General features: G+C 39.6%; 1 protein-coding gene across 1 annotated transcript in view; it reads right to left on the bottom strand.

The window, feature by feature from the left end:
* LOC115101853 (transmembrane prolyl 4-hydroxylase-like) overlaps positions 1–13,041 on the bottom strand; it is a 33,932-nt gene that overhangs the window by 5,627 nt on the left and 15,264 nt on the right. The window contains exon 5 of the mRNA XM_065005270.1: positions 9,509–9,674. Within this exon, the coding sequence (XP_064861342.1) occupies positions 9,509–9,674 (166 nt within the window). The remainder of the gene's footprint in view (positions 1–9,508; positions 9,675–13,041) is intronic.

Here is a 13,041-nt window from a genome sequence, read left to right as displayed (position 1 = left end):
TTAGTATGACAACTGAGTTAGTTACAACTGAGTTAGTATGACAACTGAGTTAGGGTTACAACTGAGTTAGTATGACAACTGAGTTAGTATGACAACTGAGTTAGTATGACAACTGAGTTAGTATGACAACTGAGTTAGTATGACAACTGAGTTAGTATGACAACTGAGTTAGTATGACAACTGAGAGTTAACTGAGTTAGTATGACAATGGAGTGAGAGTTACAACTGAGTTAGTATGACAACTGAGTTAGTATGACAATGGAGTGAGAGTATGACAACTGAGTTAGTATGACAACTGAGTGAGAGTTACAACTGAGTTAGTATGACAAATGAGTTAGTATGACAATGAGTTAGTATGACAACTGAGTTACAACTGAGTTAGTATGACAACTGAGTTAGATGACAACTGTTACAACTGAGTTAGTATGACAAATGAGTTAGTATGACAATGGTTAGTATGACAAGAGTTAGTATGACAACTGAGTTAGTATGACAACTGAGTTAGAGACAACTGACAACTGAGTTAGTATGACAACTGGAGTTAGTAGTTACAACTGAGTTAGTATGACAACTGAGTTAGTATGACAACTGAGTTAGTATGACCAACTGAGTTAGTATGACAACTGAGTTAGTATGACAACTGAGTTAGTTACAACTGAGTTAGTGACAACTGAACTGAGTTAGTATGACCAACTGAGTTAGTATGACAACTGAGTTAGTATGACAACTGAGTTAGTATGACAACTGAGTTAGTATGACAACTGAGTTAGTATGACAACTGAGTTAGTATGACAACTGGAGTTACTGAGAGAGTTACAACTGAGTTAGTATGACAACTGAGTTAGTATGACAACTGAGTTAGTATGACCAACTGAGTTAGTATGACAACTGAGTTAGTATGACAACTGAGTTAGTATGACAACTGGAGTTGAGAGTGAGAGTACAACTGAGTTAGTATGACAAATGAGTTAGTATGACAATGGAGTGAGAGTTACAACTGAGTTAGTATGACAACTGAGTTAGTATGACAACTGAGTTAGTATGACAACTGAGTTAGTATGACAATGGAGTGAGAGTTACAACTGAGTTAGTATGACAACTGAGTTAGTATGACAATGGAGTGAGAGTTACAACTGAGTTAGTATGACAACTGAGTGAGAGTTACAACTGAGTTAGTATGACAAATGAGTTAGTATGACAATGGAGTGAGAGTTACAACTGAGTTAGTATGACAACTGATGACAACTGAGAGTTACAACTGAGTTAGTATGACAAATGAGTTAGTATGACAATGGAGTGAGAGTTACAACTGAGTTAGTATGACAACTGAGTGAGAGTTACAACTGAGTTAGTATGACAAATGAGTTAGTATGACAACTGAGTTAGTATGACAACTGAGTTAGTATGACAACTGAGTTAGTATGACCAACTGAGTTAGTATGACAACTGAGTTAGTATGACAATGGTTAGTATGACAACTGAGTTAGTATGACAATGGAGTGACAACTGAGTTAGTATGACAAATGAGTTAGTATGACAACTGAGTTAGTATGACCAACTGAGTTAGTATGACAACTGAGTTAGTATGACCAACTGAGTTAGTATGACAACTGAGTTAGTATGACAACTGAGTTAGTATGACCAACTGAGTTAGTATGACAACTGAGTTAGTATGACAACTGAGTTAGTATGACCAACTGAGTTAGTATAACCAACTGAGTTAGTATGACAACTGAGAGAGTTACAACTGAGTTAGTATGACAACTGAGAGAGTTACAACTGAGTTAGTATGACAACTGAGTTAGTATGACAACTGAGTTAGTATGACCAACTGAGTTAGTATGACAACTGAGTTAGTATGACAATGGAGTGAGAGTTACAACTGAGTTAGTATGACAAATGAGTTAGTATGACAATGGAGTGAGAGTTACAACTGAGTTAGTATGACAACTGAGTTAGTATGACAACTGAGTTAGTATGACCAACTGAGTTAGTATGACAACTGAGTTAGTATGACCAACTGAGTTAGTATGACCAACTGAGTTAGTATGACAACTGAGTTAGTATGACCAACTGAGTTAGTATGACCAACTGAGTTAGTATGACAACTGAGTTAGTATGACAACTGAGTTAGTATGACAACTGAGAGAGTTACAACTGAGTTAGTATGACAACTTAGAACTGAGAGTTACAACTGAGTTAGTATGACAACTGAGTTAGTATGACAACTTACAACTGAGTTAGTATGACAACTGAGTTAGAGTTACAACTGAGTTAGTATGACAACTGAGTTAGTTACAACTGAGTTAGTATGACAACTGAGTTAGTAGTTACAACTGAGTTAGTATGACAACTGAGTTAGTATGACAACTGAGTGACAACTGAGTTAGTATGACAACTGAGTTAGTAGACAACTGAGTTAGTTACAACTGAGTTAGTATGACAACTGAGTATGACAACTGAGTTAGTATGACAACTGAGTTAGTATGACAAATGAGTTAGTATGACAACTGAGTGAGAGTTACAACTGAGTTAGTATGACAAATGAGTTAGTATGACAACTGAGTGAGAGTTACAACTGAGTTAGTATGACAACTGAGTTAGTTACAACTGAGTTAGTTATGACAACTGAGTTAGAGTTACAACTGAGTTAGTATGACAACTGAGTTAGTATGACAACTGAGTTAGTATGACAACTGAGTTAGTATGACAACTGAGTTACAACTGAGTTAGTATGACAACTGAGTATGACAACTGAGTTAGTATGACAACTGAGTTAGTATGACAACTGAGTTAGTATGACAAGTTAGTATGACAACTGAGTTAGAGACAACTGAGTTACAACTGAGTTAGTATGACAACTGAGTGAGGGTTACAACTGAGTTAGTATGACAACTGAGTTAGTATGACAACTGAGTTACAACTGAGTTGACAACTGAGTTAGTATGACAAATTAGTATGACAAACTGAGTTAGTGACAACTGAGTTATGGAGTTAGTATTACAACTGAGTTAGTATGACAACTGAGTTAGTATGACAACTGAGTTAGTATGACCAACTGAGTTAGTATGACAACTGAGTTAGTATGACAACTGAGTTAGTATGACAACTGAGTTAGTATGACCAACTGAGTTAGTATGACAACTGAGTTAGTATGACAACTGAGTTAGTATGACAACTGAGTTAGAGTTACAACTGAGTTAGTATGACAACTGAGTTAGAGTTACAACTGAGTTAGTATGACAACAACTGAGTTAGAGTTACAACTGAGTTAGTATGACAACTGAGTTAGGGTTACAACTGAGTTAGTATGACAACTGGAGTGACAACTGAGTTAGTATGACAACTGAGTTAGTATGACAATGGAACTGAGTTAGTATGACAACTGAGTTAGTATGACAACTGAGTTTAGTATGACAACTGAGTTAGTATGACCAACTGAGTTAGTATGACAACTGAGTTAGTATGACAACTGAGTTAGTATGACCAACTGAGTTAGTATGACAACTGAGTTAGTATGACAACTGAGTTAGTATGACAACTGAGTGAGAGTTACAACTGAGTTAGTATGACAACTGAGTTAGTTACAACTGAGTTAGTATGACAACTGAGAGAGTTACAACTGAGTTAGTATGACAACTGAGTTAGAGTTACAACTGAGTTAGTATGACAACTGAGAGTTAGTTACAACTGAGTTAGTATGACAACTGAGAGAGTTACAACTGAGTTAGTATGACAACTGAGAGAGTTACAACTGAGTTAGTATGACAACTGAGTTAGTAGACAACTGAGTTAGTATGTTACAACTGAGTTAGTATGACAACTGAGTTAGTAGACAACTGAGATACAACTGAGTTAGTATGACAAATGAGTTAGTATGACAACTGAGTTAGAGAGTTACAACTGAGTTAGTATGACAAATGAGTTAGTATGACAACTGAGTGAGTAGTTACAACTGAGTTAGTATGACAACTGAGTTAGTATGACAACTGAGTTACAAATGAGTTTAGTATGACAACTGAGTGAGAGTTACAACTGAGTTAGTATGACAAATGAGTTAGTATGACAACTGAGTTAGTTAGTATGACAACTGAGTTAGTATGACAACTGAGTGAGGGTTACAACTGAGTTAGTATGACAACTGAGTTAGTATGACAACTGAGTGAGGGTTACAACTGAGTTAGTATGACAACTGAGTGAGGGTTACAACTGAGTTAGTATGACAAATGGTGAGAGTTACAACTGAGTTAGTATGACAACTGAGTTAGTATGACAACTGAGTTAGTTACAACTGAGTTAAACAACTGAGTTAGTATGACAACTGAGTTAGTATGACAACTGAGTTAGTATGACAACTGAGTTAGTATGACAACTGAGTTAGTATGACAACTGAGTTAGTATGACAACTGAGTTAGTATGACAACTGAGTTAGTATGACAACTGAGTTAGTATGACAACTGAGTTAGTATGACCAACTGAGTTAGTATGACAACTGAGTTAGTATGACAACTGAGTTAGTATGACCAACTGAGTTAGTATAACCAACTGAGTTAGTATGACAACTGAGTTAGTATGACAACTGAGTTAGTATGACAACTGAGAGAGTTACAACTGAGTTAGTATGACAACTGAGAGAGTTACAACTGAGTTAGTATGACAACTGAGTTAGTATGACAACTGAGTTAGTATGACAATGGAGTGAGAGTTACAACTGAGTTAGTATGACAACTGAGTTAGTATGACAACTGAGTTAGTATGACAACTGAGTTAGTATGACAACTGAGTTAGTATGACAACTGAGTTAGTATGACCAACTGAGTTAGTATGACCAACTGAGTTAGTATGACAACTGAGTTAGTATGACCAACTGAGTTAGTATGACAACTGAGTTAGTATGACCAACTGAGTTAGTATAACCAACTGAGTTAGTATGACAACTGAGTTAGTATGACAACTGAGTTAGTATGACAACTGAGAGAGTTACAACTGAGTTAGTATGACAACTGAGAGAGTTACAACTGAGTTAGTATGACAACTGAGAGAGTTACAACTGAGTTAGTATGACAACTGAGAGAGTTACAACTGAGTTAGTATGACAACTGAGAGAGTTACAACTGAGTTAGTATGACAACTGAGAGAGTTACAACTGAGTTAGTATGACAACTGAGAGAGTTACAACTGAGTTAGTATGACAACTGAGAGAGTTACAACTGAGAGAGTTACAACTGAGTTAGTATGACAACTGAGTGAGAGTTACAACTGAGTTAGTATGACAAATGAGTTAGTATGACAACTGAGTGAGAGTTACAACTGAGTTAGTATGACAAATGAGTTAGTATGACAACTGAGTGAGAGTTACAACTAAGTTAGTATGACAACTGAGTGAGGGTTACAAATGAGTTAGTATGACAACTGAGTGAGAGTTACAACTGAGTTAGTATGACAACTGAGTTAGTATGACAACTGAGTTAGTATGACAACTGAGTTAGTATGACAACTGACAACTGAGTGAGGGTTACAACTGAGTTAGTATGACAACTGAGTGTATGACCAACTGGTTACAACTGAGTTAGTATGACAACTGAGTGAGTGAGAGTTAGTATGACAACTGAGTTAGTATGACAAATGAGTTAGTATGACAATGGAGTGAGAGTTACAACTGAGTTAGTATGACAACTGAGTTAGTATGACAACTGAGTTAGTATGACAACTGAGTTAGTATGACCAACTGAGTTAGTATGACAACTGAGTTAGTATGACAACTGAGTTAGTATGACCAACTGAGAGTTACAACTGAGTTAGTATAACAACTGAGTTAGTATGACAACTGAGTTAGTAGTGATGACAACTGAGAGAGTTACAACTGAGTTAGTATGACAACTGAGAGAGTTACAACTGAGTTAGTATGACAACTGAGTGAGGGTTACAACTGAGTTAGTATGACAACTGAGTGAGGGTTACAACTGAGTTAGTATGACAACTGAGTTAGTATGACAACTGAGTTAGTATGACAACTGAGTTAGTATGACCAACTGAGTTAGTATGACCAACTGAGTTAGTATGACAACTGAGTTAGTATGACAACTGAGTTAGTATGACCAACTGAGTTAGTATGACAACTGAGTTAGTATGACAACTGGAGTGAGTTAGTTAGTTACAACTGAGTTAGTATGACAACTGAGTTAGTATGACAATGAGTTAGTATGACAACTGAGTTACAACTGAGTTAGTATGACAACTGAGTGAGAGTTACAACTGAGTTAGTATGACAATGGAGTGAGAGTTACAACTGAGTTAGTATGACAACTGAGTGAGAGTTACAACTGAGTTAGTATGACAAATGAGTTAGTATGACAATGGAGTGAGAGTTACAACTGAGTTAGTATGACAACTGAGTTAGTATGACAACTGAGTGAGAGTTACAACTGAGTTAGTATGACAAATGAGTTAGTATGACAACTGAGTTAGTATGAATGACAACTGAGTTAGTATGACAACTGAGTGAGAGTTACAACTGAGTTAGTATGACAAATGAGTTAGTATGACAATGGAGTGAGAGTTACAACTGAGTTAGTATGACAAATGAGTTAGTATGACAATGGAGTGAGAGTTACAACTGAGTTAGTATGACAACTGAGTTAGTATGACAACTGAGTTAGTATGACCAACTGAGTTAGTATGACAACTGAGTTAGTATGACAACTGAGTTAGTATGACAACTGAGTTAGTATGACAACTGAGTTAGTATGACAACTGAGTTAGTATGACAACTGAGTTAGTATGACAACTGAGTTAGTATGACAACTGAGTGAGTTAGTTACAACTGAGTTAGTATGACAACTGAATGAGTTAGTATGACAACTGAGTTAGTATGACAACTGAGTTAGTATGACAATGAGTGAGGTTACAACTGAGTTAGTATGACAACTGAGTTAGTATGACACAACTGAGTTAGTATGACAAAATGAGTTAGTATGGAGTTACAACTGAGTTAGTATGACAACTGAGTTAGTATGACAACTGAGTTAGTATGACAACTGAGTTAGTATGACCAACTGAGTTAGTATGACCAACTGAGTTAGTATGACAACTGAGTTAGTATGACCAACTGAGTTAGTATAACCAACTGAGTTAGTATGACAACTGAGAGTTACAACTGAGTTAGTATGACAACTGAGAGAGTTACAACTGAGTTAGTATGACAACTGAGAGAGTTACAACTGAGTTAGTATGACAAATGAGTTAGTATGACAACTGAGTTAGTATGACAACTGAGTTAGTATGACCAACTGAGTTAGTATGACAACTGAGTTAGTATGACAACTGAGTTAGTATGACAACTGAGTTAGTATGACAACTGAGTTAGTATGACAACTGGAGTTAGAGACAACTGAGTTAGTATGACAACTGAGTTAGTATGACAATGGAGTGAGAGTTACAACTGAGTTAGTATGACAAATGAGTTAGTATGACAATGGAGTGAGAGTTACAACTGAGTTAGTATGACAACTGAGTTAGTATGACCAACTGAGTTAGTATGACCAACTGAGTTAGTATGACAACTGAGTTAGTATGACCAACTGAGTTAGTATAACCAACTGAGTTAGTATGACAACTGAGTTAGTATGACAACTGAGAGAGTTACAACTGAGTTAGTATGACAACTGAGAGAGTTACAACTGAGTTAGTATGACAACTGAGTGAGGGTTACAACTGAGTTAGTATGACAACTGAGTGAGGGTTACAACTGAGTTAGTATGACAACTGAGTTAGTATGACAACTGAGTTAGTATGACCAACTGAGTTAGTATGACAACTGAGTTAGTATGACAACTGAGTTAGTATGACCAACTGAGTTAGTATGACAACTGAGTTAGTATGACAATGGAGTGAGAGTTACAACTGAGTTAGTATGACAACTGAGTTAGTATGACAATGGAGTGAGAGTTACAACTGAGTTAGTATGACAACTGAGTGAGAGTTACAACTGAGTTAGTATGACAAATGAGTTAGTATGACAATGGAGTGAGAGTTACAACTGAGTTAGTATGACAACTGAGTGAGAGTTACAACTGAGTTAGTATGACAAATGAGTTAGTATGACAATGGAGTGAGAGTTACAACTGAGTTAGTATGACAACTGAGTTAGTATGACAACTGAGTGAGAGTTACAACTGAGTTAGTATGACAAATGAGTTAGTATGACAACTGAGTTAGTATGACAACTGAGTTAGTATGACAACTGAGTTAGTATGACAATGGAGTGAGAGTTACAACTGAGTTAGTATGACAAATGAGTTAGTATGACAACTGAGTTAGTATGACCAACTGAGTTAGTATGACAACTGAGTTAGTATGACCAACTGAGTTAGTATGACAACTGAGTTAGTATGACAACTGAGTTAGTATGACCAACTGAGTTAGTATGACAACTGAGTTAGTATGACAACTGAGTTAGTATGACCAACTGAGTTAGTATGACCAACTGAGTTAGTATAACCAACTGAGTTAGTATGACAACTGAGAGAGTTACAACTGAGTTAGTATGACAACTGAGAGAGTTACAACTGAGTTAGTATGACAACTGAGTTAGTATGACAACTGAGTTAGTATGACCAACTGAGTTAGTATGACAACTGAGTTAGTATGACAACTGAGTTAGTATGACAATGGAGTGAGAGTTACAACTGAGTTAGTATGACAAATGAGTTAGTATGACAATGGAGTGAGAGTTACAACTGAGTTAGTATGACAACTGAGTTAGTATGACAACTGAGTTAGTATGACCAACTGAGTTAGTATGACCAACTGAGTTAGTATGACCAACTGAGTTAGTATGACCAACTGAGTTAGTATGACAACTGAGTTAGTATGACCAACTGAGTTAGTATAACCAACTGAGTTAGTATGACAACTGAGTTAGTATGACAACTGAGTTAGTATGACAACTGAGAGAGTTACAACTGAGTTAGTATGACAACTGAGAGAGTTACAACTGAGTTAGTATGACAACTGAGAGAGTTACAACTGAGTTAGTATGACAACTGAGAGAGTTACAACTGAGTTAGTATGACAACTGAGAGAGTTACAACTGAGTTAGTATGACAACTGAGAGAGTTACAACTGAGTTAGTATGACAACTGAGAGAGTTACAACTGAGAGAGTTACAACTGAGTTAGTATGACAACTGAGTGAGAGTTACAACTGAGTTAGTATGACAAATGAGTTAGTATGACAACTGAGTGAGAGTTACAACTGAGTTAGTATGACAAATGAGTTAGTATGACAACTGAGTGAGAGTTACAACTAAGTTAGTATGACAACTGAGTGAGGGTTACAAATGAGTTAGTATGACAACTGAGTGAGAGTTACAACTGAGTTAGTATGACAACTGAGTGAGGGTTACAACTGAGTTAGTATGACAACTGAGTGAGGGTTACAACTGAGTTAGTATGACAACTGAGTGAGGGTTACAACTGAGTTAGTATGACAACTGAGTGAGGGTTACCTGTTCCTCAGTGCGTGTAGTATGTGGTGTGATCCTGGTCCCTGATACAGCCAGGTGTGTCGGCTCTTCCTTTTCGGTTGGCCCCGCCTTGTTCCGCCTCGCTGCTGCAAGGGATGCTGGGACATGCCGTCACACACATGCCTGAACTCCTCTAGAGTTAACACACCTGCAGGGACAACACACGGTTAGCCCCCCTCACACAAACACCCCCCTCTCTGCTGCAAAAAATGTTTCTCTCACTCTCCTATTAAGATGTATGTTCACATCTTCCTAATCACTCTCTCCCTCTCCCTGTAGAGGTGTACTACTGTATACTGTTACTCTCAGCTCATCTTCCTAATCACTCTCTCCCTCTCCCTGTAGAGGTGTACTACTGTATACTGTTACTCTCAGCTCATCTTCCTAATCCCTCTCTCCCTGTAGGGGTGTACTACTGTATACTGTTACTCTCAGCTCATCTTCCTAATCCCTCTCTCCCTGTAGGGGTGGACTACTGTATACTGTTACTCTCAGCTCATCTTCCTAATCCCTCTCTCCCTGTAGGGGTGGACTACTGTATACTGTTACTCTCAGCTCATCTCCCTAATCACTCTCTCCCTCTCCCTGTAGGGGTGTACTACTGTATACTGTTACTCTCAGCTCATCTCCCTAATCACTCTCTCCCTCTCTCCCTGTAGGGGTGTACTACTGTATACTGTTACTCTCAGCTCATCTCCCTAATCACTCTCTCCCTCTCTCCCTGTAGGGGTGTACTACTGTATACTGTTACTCTCAGCTCATCTTCCTAATCCCTCTCTCCCTGTAGGGGTGTACTACTGTATACTGTTACTCTCAGCTCATCTCCCTAATCACTCTCTCCCTCTCTCCCTGTAGGGGTGTACTACTGTATACTGTTACTCTCAGCTCATCTTCCTAATCCCTCTCTCCCTGTAGGGGTGTACTACTGTATACTGTTACTCTCAGCTCATCTTCCTAATCACTCTCTCCCTCTCTCCCTGTAGGGGTGTACTACTGTATACTGTTACTCTCAGCTCATCTTTCCTATTCTCCTCCCTCCTATTCTCCTCCCTCCTATTCTCCTCTCTCCTATTCTCCTCTCTCCCATTCTCCTCTCTCCCATTCTCCTCTCTCCTATTCTCCTCCCTCCTATTCTCCTCTCTCCTATTCTCCTCTCTCCTATTCTCCTCTCTCCTATTCTCCTCTCTCCCATTCTCCTCTCTCCCATTCTCCTCTCATTCTCCTCTCCCATTCTCCTCCCTCCCATTCTCCTCCCTCCCATTCTCCTCCCTCCCATTCTCCTCTCTCCCATTCTCCTCCCTCCCATTCTCCTCCCTCCCATTCTCCTCCCTCCTATTCTCCTCCCTCCCATTCTCCTCTCTCCCATTCTCCTCTCTCCTATTCTCCTCTCTCCCATTCTCCTCTCTCCTATTCTCCTCTCTCCCATTCTCCTCTCTCCTATTCTCCTCTCTCCTATTCTCCTCTCTCCTATTCTCCTCCCTCCTATTCTCCTCCCTCCTATTCTCCTCCCTCCTATTCTCCTCCCTCCTATTCTCCGGTCCTTCTCATCCCAGCCATTCTCTGTATCTGTAGCCCTGTATGCTGTTGCAGCTCCTCTCTTTTGCTTTTCCACTCCCTCACTGTAACTCTCTCGCTCTCTATTACTCTCGAATGAGTGAACCTCCGGGCCCCCTTTCCCCTCGTCCCCCTATGAAGCAGCGCCCCAGACTAAACAATAGCTCTGGGGTGCAGGAGGGGAGGATGGAGCGAATAAGTGTGGGGAGGAGGAGGACAAGGGATCCGGGGGAATGTTAAGGAAGGAGGTTGGTAGGCCACAGATTTTTAATGAGATGATGGGACACATCCGGACTGGGAAACGCAAACGGCGCCTGGCACAATGGCATCAGGTCACACACACCCTTGGCACGCACAAACACTCACCCCTGAATAATACTGGCAGGGAAAGCCTGGTACATCGGCTTTGGGAAAGACATACACAAACCAGGTGTAGACTTACAGTGAAATACTTACTTACGGGTCCTTTTCCAACAATGCAGTGTCCAACTCATTTGAAGGGGTGTCCACATACTTTTATTTGTATGTATGTATGTACAGTTGAAGTCGGAATTGTACAAACACTTAGGTTGGAGTCATTAAAACTAGTTTTTCATCCACTCCACAAATTTCTTGTTAACAAAATATAGTTTTGGCAAGTCGGTTAGGACATTTTTCCAACAATTGTTTACAGACAGATTATTTCACTTATAATTCACTGTATCACAATTCCAGTGGGTCAGAAGTTTACATATACTAAGTGGTCTGTGCCTTTAAACAGCTTGGAAAATTCCAGAAAATGATGTCATGGCTTTAGAAGGGTGAGGCTTGCAAGCTAAAAGAACCCTGTCCCAACCGTGAAGCACGGGTGTGGCAGCATCATGTTGTGGGGGTGCTTTGCTGCAGGAGGGACTGGTGCACTTCACAAAATAGATGGCATCCTACTTACAAAGCATATAGAGGTCTGTCATTTTTATCATAGGTACACTTCAACTGTGAGTGACGGAATCTAAAACAAAAATACAGAAAATCACATTGTATGATTTTTAAATAATGAATTTGCATTTTATAGCATGACATAAGTATTTTATACATCAGAAAAGCAGAACTTAACATTTGGTACAGAAACCTTTGTTTGCAATTTCAGAGATCATACGTTTCCTGTAGTTCTTGACCAGGTTCGCACACACTGCAGCAGGGATTTTGGCCCACTCCTCCATACAGACCTTCTCCGGGCTGTCGCTGGGCAATATGGACTTTCAGCTCCCTCCAAAGATGTTCTATTGGGTTCAGGTCTGGAGACTTGCTAGGCCACTCCAGGACCTTGAGATGCTTCTTACGGAGCCACTCCTTAGTTTCCCTGGCTGTGTGTTTCGGGTCGTTGTCATGCTGGAAGACCCAGCCACGACCCATCTTCAATGCTCTTACTGAGGGAAGGAGGTTGTCCATCCTCCCCTCAGTACGGTGCAGACGTCCTGTCCCCTTTTCAGAAAAGCATCCCCAAAGAATGATGTTTCCACCTCCATGCTTCACACTTGGGATGGTGTTCTTGGGGTTGTACTCATCCTTCTTCTTCCTCCAAACACAGCGAGTGGAGTTTAGACCAAAAAGCTCTAATTTTGGCTCATCAGACCACATGACCATCTCCTATTCCTCCTCTGGATCATCCAGATGGTCATTGGCAAACTTCAGACGGGCCTGGACATGCGCTGGCTTGAGCAGGGGGACCTTGAGTGCGCTGCAGGATTTTAATCCATGACGGCGTAGTGTGTTACTAATGGTTTTCTTTGAGACTGTGGTCCCAGCTCTCTTCAGGTCATTGACCAGGTCCTGCCATGTAGTTCTGGGCTGATCCCTCACCTTCCTCATGATCATTGATTCCCCACGAGGTGAGATCTTGCATGGAGGCCCAGACCGAGGATGATTGACCGTCATCTTGAACTTCTTCCATTTTCTAATAATTGCGCCAACAGTTGTTGCCT

The sequence above is a fragment of the Oncorhynchus nerka genome, linkage group LG20 (genome assembly GCF_034236695.1).
Source record: "Oncorhynchus nerka isolate Pitt River linkage group LG20, Oner_Uvic_2.0, whole genome shotgun sequence".
In the NCBI taxonomy this organism is placed as follows: domain Eukaryota; kingdom Metazoa; phylum Chordata; class Actinopteri; order Salmoniformes; family Salmonidae; genus Oncorhynchus; species Oncorhynchus nerka.
This window is presented reverse-complemented; position numbering and strand designations above follow the sequence as displayed.